Below are 14,891 nucleotides of genomic sequence, written 5' to 3'. Positions count from 1 at the left end.
ACGGCACACAAATTACTCGCAAGTGAAGGTGCCACTGTATTGTCACAGATGAGCAATTCTCGGGCCAAAGTACACAAACAGCATATTGTGAATATTTACAAAGGAGAAGCAAAGTCTCAGACGAGGTCCGTTGGTCTGCTGTATTGGTTTAAGGCAGGACAAACACTTTAAAAACCTCCTAAAAAAATGAGAACATTTATGCGTGTGCCGTCTTTTGGAACAGCTGCCCTCCAAAGCAAATAGAGTTCTGAATGAAAGCAATATTTGCTCAAGCAATTGCAGTTCATTGTTGCTATGATACCACATTCAAGGCCTTTTCCATACATTTTGCTGAGTGAGCTTTTCTGTCGCTTTTTGCTTCCACGCCCGCCCCCACGTTTGAAGAAGGATTGATGAGTCGTGTTCCTTCCAGCCGCACGTCCGCACGTCGGGCGGGACATGACAGAATGAGCGACTTTGGCCAAACGACATTTTGGCTCCATCAAAAGGCAGCCTCGCAGCAAAGAGATTTGTCACTATGTCTCTGGCGGCTGCTAGCTGACCACTTCATGAATTCTTGATGAACACAAACGGAATGCTCCATTCGTAGGAGTATGACATTCTGCAAGCAAGCGTTTGGGAGATTTTGTTATTGTCCGGTGAAAACAAGGTTAAAATTTTTGGCCACACATCCCCTCATTTATTGCAGGGGTTACATGAAGTAAGCAAAGTAATGCCTGGAAAAGCCTACTAGAACATCGGAACATAATTCGGTGTTAGCCTGAGGCACTTAATGGTGGCAGGTGTGTGCTGACTCCTACTTAATATGAGTTTGAATCAAGGCTTCAATGACTTATTTAATATCAAGTCATGTTGATATCGATTAATCATAAATGTTTTTATTTCTAGTCATTTATTCAAACTGACAAGAGAAAACGCACATTTTTAGTTACAAGTTTGGTGTGTCATGTCAGAGAGGGGGTAAAAATGTTGATTCCGCCCCCCCAAAAATAATACCAAATGATTTTATTTTGAATAACACAAAAATATGAATTTTGGTCTCATAAAATAAAAATTATTTGTATTAACGAGTAATCCTTGCAGCTCTAGTTTGAATGCGATTGGTTCATTAAGAACACTGTCACATCCTAATGTGGGTGTGTACACTCACATCCTAATGTGGGTGTGTACACTTATGCAGTCATATTCTGAGTTGTCTGTTTTGATTTGCAGCGTCAAAATGATTCAATTTATTTTCAGTTGAGTTGTGCAAGATATTGGAAAAATTAATGGCGGGAAATAAAAGTCGAAATGATTCAGCTGGCTTTTTTTGTGTGTTTAATCCTGTTAAATTGAAGAGCGAAACCCGACAATAAATCCCCCTTTTATTGGAGCGACATTAGATTGCGTCGGAGTGGTGTCGAGTTACTTGAAAGGCTTTTTTGAAGTTGAGGAAGTGCCAATCCTAGACTCGAGGATGAGCAAAAGATTCTGAATCCAGCGACTGCTTTTGACTCAAAATCACTTTTTGGGGATTTTCCTTTAAATTGTTAGTCATTTAGGCGCATAGCCAAATACCATCATAACACATGTTGTCAACCTGTTCTAATAATGTAGGATTAAAAAAAATAATAATCCAGAAGTTGTATTTCCATGTAGATCTTTTTTCCAGGGCATCTTATCCTCACTGGTCACTGGCTTGCTGGTGCCTATCCCAACTGTCTTCGGGCAGTCGGCGGGGTACACCCTGAACAGGTTGTCAGCCAATCGCAGAGCACATAGAGATGAATGACCACTTACACTCACAAACAACACCTAAGGGCAATTTGGAGCGTCCCCCTCTCACGCATGTTTTTAGAACTGTGGGAGAAAAAACGGAGTACCCGAAAAAAACCCACGCGGGCAGAGAGAATGTGCGCACTCCACACAGAAAGGCCAGAATTGGAATTGAACCAGGGACCTCTGAACTGTAAGGCGGATGTACAGCTAACTAGTTTGTGACCATGTCGCCTCATCATATAACATCATGTTTTATTTTTGGCTCACCTGTTAGAAAATTGCATTATGAATGAACATCTGCATAAAACAAAATAAAGGCATGCAATGTTTTGCAAAAGTCATTAGAATACAATTTAGCATTAGGTTGCTTCATTTTCCAATTAATTTGCTGTAATTTGAAAAGAAACATGTAGTGTCATGAGATTAAATGAAATTAGCTACTACTTGTAGAAACACTGTTAACCCTTGACTGGGCACTTTATTAGGCACACATTAATATTTTATGTATCCCCATTTGAGAACCAGTGACGTAAACCCCTTGACAAACTGGAAACACGTCTAGTGTGATATGAAAAAAAGTGAGTTATGATGTCTTTTTGCAAAAGGCAGACTAACATGAGCGGCCCCATTATGTATGTTCTCATCAGGCCTTCTCTGCCGCCTCCGAACTAGCCTAGCTAAATCCCAGCATGGCCAGCAAATCCATGCTAATCCCCCACTTAAGGGCAGCTGCGTGTATATGAGGACCACATGCGCACATCCACACTTTCACTCCCTCACTCATTCTTTCACCGTCACAGAAATCAGTTGCTTCATTGGCTTACTTCGCTGGCAGTATTCATGCAGTCATTGGCCTGTCTAAATGTCAGTCACTAAAGTTATTAGAACAGATTTATTGGGTTTAGGGCTCAAGTCATTTGAGTACCTCGGCTTGACAGTAAAACACGTTGAAAACACGGTAAGTAGGTCACCTTCAAAATAAAACTAGAAATGATATATAGACGCAAATGCCTTAGTACACCTTTATTTTGAAGTCCCCAGCATTTTGAAGTTCCCGGCAGCGGGTCCCAGCGCAACTGCTTGATTAGTCTTTTCTACTGAAACTATTGTTCCCAACTCCCTAACACAACATTTTTCCAAATTCATGTTCAATTGACCATTAATCAATAAGTGAAATAATTGATACTTATTTTTGCTTAACCATTCTATTGAATCAACAAGAAAAGATTTACGAACATCAAGTTCTATTAGAATGTCCTAATCTGATATTCAGAATCAGAATCACCTTTATTTTCACTACAATGAAATTAGAGGTGCTACTCCCTGGTGTCTATTTAGAAAAACAAAAGGAAAACAAAAAAGATACACTCTGTAAAATACAGCACTTCACAGTGATGTAAAGTATGTGCAATAAATGCATGGGATAAAATAATATATTCATATTGAGTATTGGGCCAGTATTAGCCAAAAAAACAGCATCAGATTACATCAACGTACATCCAAAATCTCATCATTAGCCTTCATAAACAAGCAGTCCATTCCAGACTCCGCTTCTGAGCTTCTAATCTACCCAATAAATAGGTCATTTTTTGGTCATAACTACTGTCTACTTTATTACTTGGCCAAGTCTCTTATAACATTTTATTGTAAAAATAATAAAAATGTATCATTCCCTGCTGATATTGTATCATTCGTTGAGTGGAATGGTGCTTTAAAACAGCGAACTGAGTCACGTCCAAAAGGTAGAACTGGTATACTTCCTTGATGCGATGTTTCTGACTTGATGATCAACAATGGCAAAGCATAATAGCAGTGAGCGAGGTTGCTCTTCACACAGGATGCCAGGTCTCCACACATCATCACAGCAGCTGCTGTCTTCATTTCTATTCAACGCATGCGACAGACTCGCGCAGCTGCGTTAGCAGCCACCAAACACCCGAGACCACAGGAAGTCACCGAAAGGCTGCGGTGCAAAACGCTCGTTTCTCTTTTTGCCGCACTGACGAGATCTGGCGTCACAAAACGAAAAAGTGACCTTTTACTGAGTTCAAATTTGAGTCCCGCCACACAAAGACCATGTTTTAACCACCATTACTGGGCCGATAGTCCAAACAGGCAAAAACGCCCTCGAATAATACCTCAGTGTAGGTCCAATTCCAACCAGTAGGCGGTACATAATATATCAATGTTGCTATGGTGTTAATGGCAAAAATTATTGAACAATCTAAATCCATCCTTGCATCCATTTTATACAGCTGCTTATCCTCACAAGGGTCGCACGTTTGCTGGGCAGTAGGTGGGGAGACACCCCGAAATGGTTGCCAGCCAATCGCAGGGCACACAGAGACAAACAACCATTCACGCATCCAATCACAACTAAGGACAATTTAGTATTACCAATTCACCTGCCATGCATGTTTTTTTTTGGAGTGTGGGAGGAAGCCAGAGTGCCCGGAGAAAACCCACACAGGCATGGGGAGAACATGCAAACTCCACACAGGATAGGTGGAGCCAGCTGGATTCAAACTTCCTTTAACTGTGAGGCGGGCATGCTAATCACTGTGCCACCACGCTGCCCATCAGTACCATTAAACTCATATTTTTTATTACTTTTTAAATGAAATCATCACAAATCGCCACAATACGTCACTAAGATGCCAGCCTGCTATTGGTCGGCGTTATGGCGTCACTAAGGTGGCGTCACTAAGGTGCCGATATGCTAAAGACTTGATCTCGAGTGACTGCTAACAATATCGTATTTATTATGCATTTTAGGGCTTAATTCAAACTTGAATTGGTTAGCCATGGGCCCCAAGATTGCTAATGATGTTAAAGGCAGAAGTAAGAAGATGGAAACAAAGCTGGACATAATCAACAAATCTGAAGAAGGCACGTGCATTGTTAACTTCGCTAGGGAATATGGCCATAACTAGCTCAAGTCACGTCACTCCAAAGGTAAATAAAATTTCATTTTTCCTTTATATATTTTTTTAGTTATGATGTTATGTAATTATACATGCTAATTATATATTAGTACTTACTATACATAATATCCATACATATATATAAAATTTTGACGTTTTTACCTGGGGTTTTGCATGCATTCATTAATTAGCATAGGTTTCTATTGCCCGCCATATGACGATTTCACCTTACGATTCCAACTCTGGAACGGATTAATTCCGTATGGCGGGGGTCCACTGTATTCAGTTTTTGAAAAGAAGAATGGAAATTAAAACATCTCTTTACTTTCTTTACTTACAGTATTTTCCACACTATAAGGCGCACCCTCAATTAATGACATATTTTAAAACTTTTTCCACATATAAGGCGCACCGGATTATAAGGCGCACCCTCAATTAATGGCATATTTTAAAACTTTTTCAATCACAATATAGTAATACTCAAAGTAATAACAATAACAACTCGAAACTCTCAATAATAATTCAATGTCAATATTACCAGCCTTGTTCAACTGTAAACACACAAAAGAAAGAGGTAAAGCTTACTTTATCAGTTCATTTGCCATCTACGAATCCCAATCTCAGTATTGATCCATATATAAGGCGCACGTGATTATAAGGCACACCATCATCTTTTAAAAAAAAATTCAGGCTTTTAGGTGCGCCTTATAGTGCGGAAAATACGGTAATTCGATTAAATCAAAATGTCACTTCCTTCTATTTTTTTCCACCGAACCCATGAATTTTAAGCATCAGAAATATTGATCTAGCAATATTTGCCACCAATGCATATTTCTCCCATTTGTCATGTATTCCGCATGGCAAGTGAGCCCCTTTATGAAATAATCACCAATAAAAAGTGGCGGGGGGCTCCTGGACCAATCCTCTGCGGATGTACTCTGAGCACTTGTGATTGGATTTTTTTTTCCTTTGGTTTTTGAATGGCGAGAGGGGCAGAGGGCCCGCTGGCGGATCCGCATCGGCAGGCTGCTCACGTAGCGCGTAACAACACTCAATCATCTGGTGGAAGATGCATTAGAGCGCCGTCCTTGTGCAACATATGCCTCACCCGGGCTCACCTGACACCGCATCGTGTGCTTTTCTCATTGTGTGTAACTGAATGCGTGTGCGCGCGTGAGTCACCTTTATTTTTTGACAAGCGCCGTCATGAGGAGGATAGCGGAGGAATGCGCTTCAAGAAGACGCTGCTGTGTAAAAATAAATGTTTTAAACCCCCCCCTAAATCTAAAGATAGCGAGATAAAAGATGACCGGGTCCATGTGTAATTCTAGACTGACAGTGGGAGCATCAAAATGGTTTATTTTTAAAAACAAACGACATGACGTGGTCAGCTTGCGAGCCGCGATACGCAGCACAACTCTTTTTAAGTTTACTGAGAAAGATGCTTTTGAATGTTTTTTTTTTCCTCTACCAGAAAAAATAGCTTAGTAGTTTTTTTAAGCAGTTCTGTGAAGTTACCAAGTACAAAAATGTTGTTACTGTTAGGCCTGTTACTATTGAATGTTTTTAGAATCGATAATATTTCATCGATAATAATTATAATTCTATCTCGCTTTAAAATGTATGTTTTTTCTAATTAGCATTTGTTAACCAGTTATTGGGGTTTGTTTGAAATTTTTAAGTAATAAAGTGCCGGTTCTAAAAAACGGGTTTAATGTGGCCCACAAGATGATTTTGTAATAAAAAGTATTAAAATAAAAGTCTTTCAAATTGTTTGAGCTGTAATTGTTTTATTATTTTTTTTACTTTCAAGCACACACTTGAGATACAAGCACTGTACAAGCTAGATTTTGAGCTAGCTTGCTAGCTTCAGCATTCTTTATACAAATATATTAACACTGTGTGATGTTTTAACATTAAGCAGGTTCCTTCTCGAGTGTCATGTTATTCAAGTTTAATCTGGACCAGTCAGAGAGGATACGATTTTTTTTTTATCGTAATTTGTCTTGACAACCACTATATAGCAAATCTTCAGGCCAAGATAACCTTCCATACGTTTGAGAATGGCGACGGGCCAAAACATCATGTCACATTTTGGTTCATTTGATATTTTTGGGTCAAAATTGTATACTATTAATGAGTACATATCTATTGTTTAGTTTTTTAAGTTATTGACCACTCTAAAGAGTTGAACATAGCTTAACGATGTATCGCTAACGGTTGAACAAATGTATCGGTTTTGGGGTTTCCTGAAAATATGATTTTGGAATTATGAGTACCTCGCCCGACACCGGAAATATAGTCAAATGATCGGAGAAAAATTCATCTTAGGCACCTTTTACTTCTCTCAAACGACGGTGCTTTGTTGCAAGCTTGTCTATGTGTCAAGTTATCTATCATCCACTCAATAGAAGACCAATAACATTTATTAATCGCTTTCCATGATGAAATAAGTGACATTTCATTGGTCTACCCGCTGCTGATGTAGGCCGAATATCAAGCCTAGACACCGAAGCCAGGATCTACTGACCGACAACAACAACACATCGGTCTTCCCGAGGCTACTTTCCAGAGAGCAATGTTTACACGCTCGTATGCATCAAAATCCGAGCCCGACGGAGGGAGATTCCCGCCCGGATGCTTCCCTTGACTCGGCACGACGCGACTGTCGAATTGCGTTCTTCGTTCAATATTCGGTTAGGTGAATGATTTCAAAGTGTCAATAAGCGTGACAGTGTGGAGGATGCAAGTAGTGGGATGTGGTAGGTGGCACAGTGGTGGAAGGTAGCAACCAAGGACTTCCATCATCCTTGTTGCCTAGCTGCCACTTGCACCGCATTCAGGCTAAATCCAAGGACCAACACGTTTTATATAAGATGTGCCTCGGGAGACTTTCAGCTCGTGAAAAGCAACCAATAAAACATGGCCAGAGGTGGCAAAAGTAATCACGTTCTCGGCTAAAGTAGAAGTGGAGATAATATGTTCAAAACTGACTGGTAATAGAAGTACTGAACCGATTTCCTTGCTTAAAAATATATTAAAAAGGGCACTCCGAAATGTTCTTTGAGATCCTTTAAAGTACAATAAAATTATTTGTTTCTAAATACATTAAACACATAACGACTGAAAACTAAAGATTGTGGTCCTGGCTTGAGGAAACAGGGCATTCAACTGTTTTCCAGCATTTCAGATGGATTGTTTTAGGCATGGCAAATATAGAAACAAGACGCATTTATTTCCGTTTTTCCAGGGACTTTAAGTACTTAAGACTTCAAGTAAATATGTCTTTTTATTGTCAATAATGCTAAATTAGCTAACAACAAAGCCACTGTTGTGAACTGAGAAAAAGTTAGTTTAGCTAAAAATAGCGAATTCATTTAGTTATCAAATTAATTATAGCCAAAGTAATAGCTTTTGATTGCTGAAAATGGTCAAATAAGTTCAGTATACATTTACTGGCTAACATTGTCTCAACGTTTATGCTGTCAAACCTTGTTCCCGTAGCTTCGCTTGTATATCATCTTGAATATTATGATTTAACTTTTAACAAAAAAATGTGAACTCCTATATATGCTAGTGCTGTTAAACATAGAACAAAAAATGATACATTTGCTCACTATAGGGCCAGAATTGTAAACTAACAAAAACCGCTTAATTAGCTGATGCTGAAATGATATGTACTTATCAAATTAGACAAAATGAAAACTAAAAATGGTAAAAAAAAATATAAAATGGTAGCTCATGTTGTGAACTGAAAAATGCTGATTTAGCAAAATATTTAAATAATTTAGATGTCTAATTATTTGGACAAAAAATATTCAATTTTACTGCTAAAAATGCCTATATAAGTTCAGTATCTCCTTAAGAGCTTGCTAATATTGCCTCAATATTTATGCAGGCAAACCCTGCTCCCATAGCATTATTTGTATATTCATAATTTAACCTTTATTTACCCAGGTGAGCTAATCGAGAAAAGATTCTTATTTGCAATGGCTGCAGACAGCACAGTAAAACAGAGCAAACAAAATAACAACTAAAATTGTGAACAGCCCAACAAAAATGCTAAATTAGCTCATGAGAAAGCTCATGTTGTGAATTGAAAAATGCTAAATTAGCTAATGATGAAAAAACTATTTAGTTATCACATTATTTATACACAAGATATCAATTGAATATTTATTAGTATATTCATAATTTAACCTTTTTTCTAATCCAGGTAAGGTAACTACGAAAAAAAATTGTATTTGCAATGGTGACTTGGCTGGAGACAGCACAGTAAAACAAAGCAAACAAAATAAACGTTAAAGTGGCTAACGGGCTAACAAAAAATGCTAAATTAACTAACGATAAAGCTAGTGTTGTGACTTGACTAGCAAAAAATGGTTAATTAGCTATGAATGAGAAAGATTTTAACCATCAAAATCCTTGCAGACCAGATGTTAAACTTTTATTGCTGAAAAAGTCTAAAGTTGAGTATCTAGCTAGCTAACATTGATGCTGTATAGCTTGTTCCCATAACTTGGCGAGTATATTCACAATTTTAACTTTATTACTGGTTTAAACTAACAACGGGAATAGATTAAGGTTTGGTCCCAGGACCAATGAAGCATAGAAATAAATTCACCCTGGTGGAACGTATGTCAAAACTGGCCTCAATCAATATAGGCGCTACGCTCACTTTTGCGTATGGAGCGTGCTTGCGGTCACGTGACTCCATTTGCCTCCTCGGCGGCTTAGAGACTGGATTTAGCCTCGGAGGCAGGCGTCCAGGTAGAAGGCCTGACTTGCTACAAAGAGATCTCATTATCTCTTGTCAGCTAACTCAAGGAAGCGTCACAGTGACTGCTCAGCACATTTTGCCCGATGTGATGCGGCACTAACATCAAAAGTTATTGTTAGTTATTGTGTTAAGTGTATGCGGTATGTGCGTAATGTGCAATTCAACCAGGGGAGTGAGTGTGCAGCTAATTAATCTGAACTGCTTTGGATGAGTGAGTCTACAATGATTCATGTTAAAAGCGCGCACGATTGCTGAGCTGGTGCAGTCTTGCACGAAGAAATGAAAGCGTTCATTAGAATGCGTGGAGCTTATTTAACATTACACGGGCGCTAAGTATTGCTCTTTTGGAAAATTGCAATGAGGCGTCAGACGTTTATGATGTGCTTCTATTAGCGTTTTGGGTTACGGTATTCTCTCGCAATTGATTTAAAAGGATATTTAACTTGTTTAGCCAATTTCAGCGGTATAAACTCAATATATCATTTCTATTTAATCGTAGGGAAATCCCAATCCCGTTTTTCGGCAAGACTGATTCTCCTGGTTTTGCAGAGTAACGTAAAGGACAAAGAAAAACAAAAAATCATCCAAAAGCCCAAATTGTGTTTTTGTCCAACACTTCGTCAACATGACGCCTCACGATGCAGTAGTTTGAACCAAATAGACAAAAAAAATGTAAACATTCCTCCACTGGCTGTGTAAAAATTCCACTGTTTCCAGCTCCATTGTGATGGTGCATGTATTGAAAAAAATCCAACAAGCAAAATCTATTTACCTTGGATTTGTCGCCTTTAAAAAGGTAAACAAATAATTTTCTTAAAACTCAATCTTTTACTCACGGTTCTGATCGACTGAAATTGATGTGACTGGACCCAGTTTCGGATCACAGGATCGGGATTATTTTGCAGGCATTTCTCTACCCTAATATAAGGTTTGAAAAAAAAAAGAAATATAAAAAAATACTGTGAATTGGTACATAGAATCGAAGGTCTAGAGTCTCTGCAAAGAATTATAAATATGTCTTTGGGATTTAATGAGTTAGTGCTTTTAAAAACACATTTTTCCACTCTCTGTCAAATGAAAATTATATCATGTGATGCACTCAGTGCAGACCAATCACAGCTCAGCTTGTGAACATCACATGACCAAACCCAGACAGCAGGTGAGGCGTGATTGGTTATTATCTCAGCCCTGCACACATGATGTCATTTTTAGTCGACAGCAAGTGGAAAACTGTTTTTAGAGGTATTAATTGTAGATACTGATAATTATCACTTTAATTATGTTTAAAAAAATAAAGTTTAAGTTTAGTATGCTTTTAAAATCAAGCCCCTTTTAAAATACAAATAAGGTGCTGAAACACACGAGTATGGGCACTTTACATGTAATTCTATTGGCCAAAAAGTGTAGAACATGTTTTTTTTTTTGTTTTTTTTTAAGTTGCATTTTTTTTTAACTGCAGCATTGATTGGGATGAAATGCCACGCATTTAATCAGTAGCGGGAGGTCAACAAAAGTGATTAGAGTGAAGGAGGCAGCGAAGATGAAAGGGAGCAACCCGTCCGCACACTAATGAGGAAATAGCGACCGAAAAGCAAAGCCGAAGCCGAGATCATCGTCTACGTTGCTCCTAAGCGACGGCGAGCTGTCCTCAACACGGAATAATCCTCGGCCAAAGCGACTCCCGCATTAAAGCGGAGGCTGACCCATGACCGTGTCAGTCAGGAGGACACACAGGAGGTTTCCTCCACACAATCTAATTATCCAGGGGAGATCAGACAACACGCATGTAAACACCAGAGTACGATTGGAAAGCAAATCGCTTGATAGGAAATGTCTTTCTGGCGGTATCGACCGGGAAAGTAATCAAGCTTTTTTTCCAAGTGCTTCAGGCTCTGCTGCCAAAAGCTGAAAAATGACTTGCGGAATATCGTTAAATGCGAAGAAGGCCTCAGCAAAAATTCAAAGAGCCTTGGAACTGTGTGGCAGAGACGCAAACTAATAATGTTGCCAAGAAAGTCAAATTACCGTAATTCCCCAAATATAGGATGCACCTGTGTAAAGGGCGCACCCTTACTGAATATACCTCATACCGAAGCACTCAGCTTCATAATTTCCCACTTTTCATTGAAAAAGATGTCGACATCATAACCTTTACGTGAGCCAATCCGTTTTATTAATATTCCTGTTTGTGGACTCGAACGCTGGTTCAGTCTTCTCACTTCTTTTATTGAAAACGATGCAGTAACAACCTCAGCTAACACAAGCTGCTGTTAGCTGCGATATTAATATTTAAAAAGCCGCCTATACATGTCAAATCAAGCACTTTGTCCTTCTACCTCTAGGGGGCAATGTTTCCCACATTTTTGCATGACAAAACCCTCTGCTTTTCCCACCCTAATATAATATTTACCAGTGTGAAATGGGGTTAATTTCTCACCCGATTACTAATATATGCAGTGCTAGCTGTCAATTGAGAACCCAAAATTGAAATAAATTCAGTTTGAAAAGACCGAAAATTACATTTTGACGGGTAATTAAAATAAATAATGTGCTTGGTTCTAAGTAAACTTCATTGTTTTAGTTGGTTTTCACTCAGCAAGTTAGTTAACTGTGTTGCCCTGTGTGCCAAGTTTTTGCGATGTGTTAGGTGAATTTCTTTCAATTGTTATTTTTGCTGCTATATATCATTTAAAAAAAAAAAGGATGGGTTCTCAAATAGGGGTTTGTGTACCCCTGGGGGTAACTGAAGGCACTTCCAGTGATATGTTATATTTTATCTCTTGTGCAGTATTTTTGAGCCAGTGCTTTGATCTGTACATCAAAGGCATTTCACACGAAAGGGAAAGGCATTGAAAGACGACACTGGGGAGCTGAAATTTCACCCAGATGGTGACAAAGTTCAACATGGCGTGTCCACTATACTACTGTATCACACTACCAACACTACCAGAAAGAAATGGAAGAAAATGACCCAAAAAAATTGTCAAAATATGGCACAAAAAAGCATGTATTGCACTTAAATACAATATGTGTGATTTTTTTTGTTTTTGTGTTTGTTTTTTTTACATAAATTCACCTAGGTGGATCAATGGTTAGCACATCCGCCTCACAGGTAAGGGATCTGAGTTCGAATCCAGCTGGCTCGGGCCAGTGTGGTGTTCACCATTATTACCTAATTCTCGTTTTTGCTAACTGTCAAGCAAAAAGGCTCTGATCCGATATAAAAAGTGCCGTGTTTCTGTGGTAATTCGTGCCATTATCTTGAATTTCGGTTAATCAGCTCATCTGTAATGCGCGCCGCACGCAGAGGCCAGTTTTCCCTGCTAAATCAGTGAGCTAAAACGATCATACACTTTCACCTGGAGGCCTGCGTGATTCCCCCCAAGGCTTTTTCCTCTTATGTGTGAACGGTTCCTCTCCTTCCCACAGCTTCATTCATCGGTGAATAACACCAGTGAATCATCCAGATTTATGGTCCAATCGGTGGGCCGTCTGAACAAATGCGCCTCCCGTCGCCCACAAGCTGGACCGCTGTTTTGTAGTTTGCCTCATGTGGCCTTGAGGCGTCTATTCAACGCGACGAGTTGTCTTTCTTCTACTTTTCTTTTATCCATACGATTCGTATGTTACATACGTAGGCGGTAATGCAGTTTTGGACCAAGCTAGTTTTTGAAAAGCTTTGGAGATAAATCAATACAAGCAATTCTCCTGAGGTTGTCATAAGCATGCCAGGCCACTAGTTGGCAGTATCACACACTATAGCAGGTGTCCCCGACCTTTTTGAAACTCCGAGCTCCTTCTTTGGTACTGAGTAACACGTAGCGCTACCAGTTTACGTGAAGACATCTATCATGTGAGTGAGTTTTCACAGTAATTAAGGAACAGCTGTGGTAAATATGTAAATCACGTGTATAATGTAATACATGCATAATTGTTTGTAAAATTCATTGGAAATCACAAATGATCTATCTCTTGTAAGCTATTTGCAGAAAAGGCCTACAGGATACGCATGAGATCTTTGGGGACTACCTGGTCAAAATTAATTGATTAACCAATAACTAATGGATTTTCAATATAATCGACAGCTATTTTCAGAATCCAGTAATCGCCTAGAGATATTTTTATTTGAATAAAGTTGTCCAAACACTGTGTCAGCCTCCTCAGTAGTAATTATGCCTTGAATTTGGGGTCATTCGTCAAAATGGAATTATGAATTATTAGCATTTAATCAAAACAATTGCAAACATCTGCTTGTACTTCAGAGAGCACCAGTACTTTAATCAGTTTCAAAAAGGTTGGTGAGTATTATTATTAAATGTTAAAAGGGAGATTTCATGGAAAGTCAACTTTTTAGAGATTTTAACCATGTTGATTTATCACCCTAATCCCTCTCAAAGTGTGTTTTTTTTCACTGACGCATTTCTGAGCATGCCTTGCTTATTCTGCTCTCTCACATCCCTGCCCGAACATATAAACATGACATGAGAGAGAACCTATGACTTACTTCCTGTGCAAGAGTAAATACACCCCAACCTGTCCTCAAGTTTGATTTAAAATTGTAATAAAAGAAAAAAAAGTCTAACAAAAAAAAATCCAAGCGGCCCTCGCACCCTTTGATTCTTCTGCATGTGGCCCTCAGAAGGGAAAAGTTTGGACCCCTGTGTCATAAATGGGCCGGAGGTCACGTGACCAATTTCACCCGACTCTCAACAGCTGCCAATCAAATTCCGTACACGTTGAGTGCACTCGCATTTCGGCGCGTATGTCTACGCGCGCGTTTCCGATTGACGACCGCCGGCTAAACTTTCCCGCTCAAAAGACAAAATGGACGCATCGGCGGCAACTCACGTTCCGAGGACTTCTTTGAAGTCGAACACACTCTTGATGTCGTCGACGTGCTTCTTCCACGACCCATCGCCAGACTCGCCGTTTTCTTTCGCCATGTCTCGCCGCTTGAAGAAGACGGAGGAGGAGGACGAAAGACACGGAGGAGGAGTACAAAGCTTCGTCTGGAGCCAACCCAGACAGAAAAAGTGATGAGTGTAGCCGAGCTTCTTAGTGGACTAATCCTCCGCGTGACGGTGTGGGGGGGAAACACGGTGTCCCTCCGCCTCCTCCTCCTGTGTCTCCTCCCCAGGTCGGTGGCGGTGATGCGGTGAGGAAAGCTCGGCGGGGGAGGTGAAAGGACGTTCGGTACTGCCGCGAGTGACGCCCTGGCTCCGGCTGTGGTTCCCTCCCGCCACCGACGACGAGGAAAAGGGGGTGATGTGGTCGATTAGCTTGTGTGGTTTAAGTGTTCGCATTGCACCAAATCAGCGGAAAGTCCCCGGTGCAGAAATCCTCCCGCTTATAAGACTTCCGGGTGGCACGATAGCAGGTGCATCCATGAACGCTCCCCCTTTTTTTTGCGCCCCTTTTAATATGCGGAT

The 14,891-nt window shown here is 39.8% G+C and overlaps 1 protein-coding gene across 1 annotated transcript in view; it reads right to left on the bottom strand.

Moving 5' to 3' along the window:
* Nucleotides 1-14,891, bottom strand: part of camk1db (calcium/calmodulin-dependent protein kinase 1Db) — a 27,753-nt gene extending 12,862 nt beyond the window's left edge. Inside the window, exon 1 of the mRNA XM_088417230.1 lies at nt 14,311-14,891. Within this exon, the coding sequence (XP_088273356.1) occupies nt 14,311-14,405 (95 nt within the window). The 5' untranslated portion in view covers nt 14,406-14,891. The remainder of the gene's footprint in view (nt 1-14,310) is intronic.

This window comes from Hippichthys cyanospilos, chromosome 6, assembly GCF_059441005.1.
Source record: "Hippichthys cyanospilos isolate Australia breed blue-spotted pipefish chromosome 6, RoL_Hcya_1.0, whole genome shotgun sequence".
Taxonomy (NCBI): Eukaryota; Metazoa; Chordata; class Actinopteri; order Syngnathiformes; family Syngnathidae; genus Hippichthys; species Hippichthys cyanospilos.
Note: the sequence above shows the minus strand (reverse complement) of the source record. Positions and strands in the feature narration are given on the sequence as shown.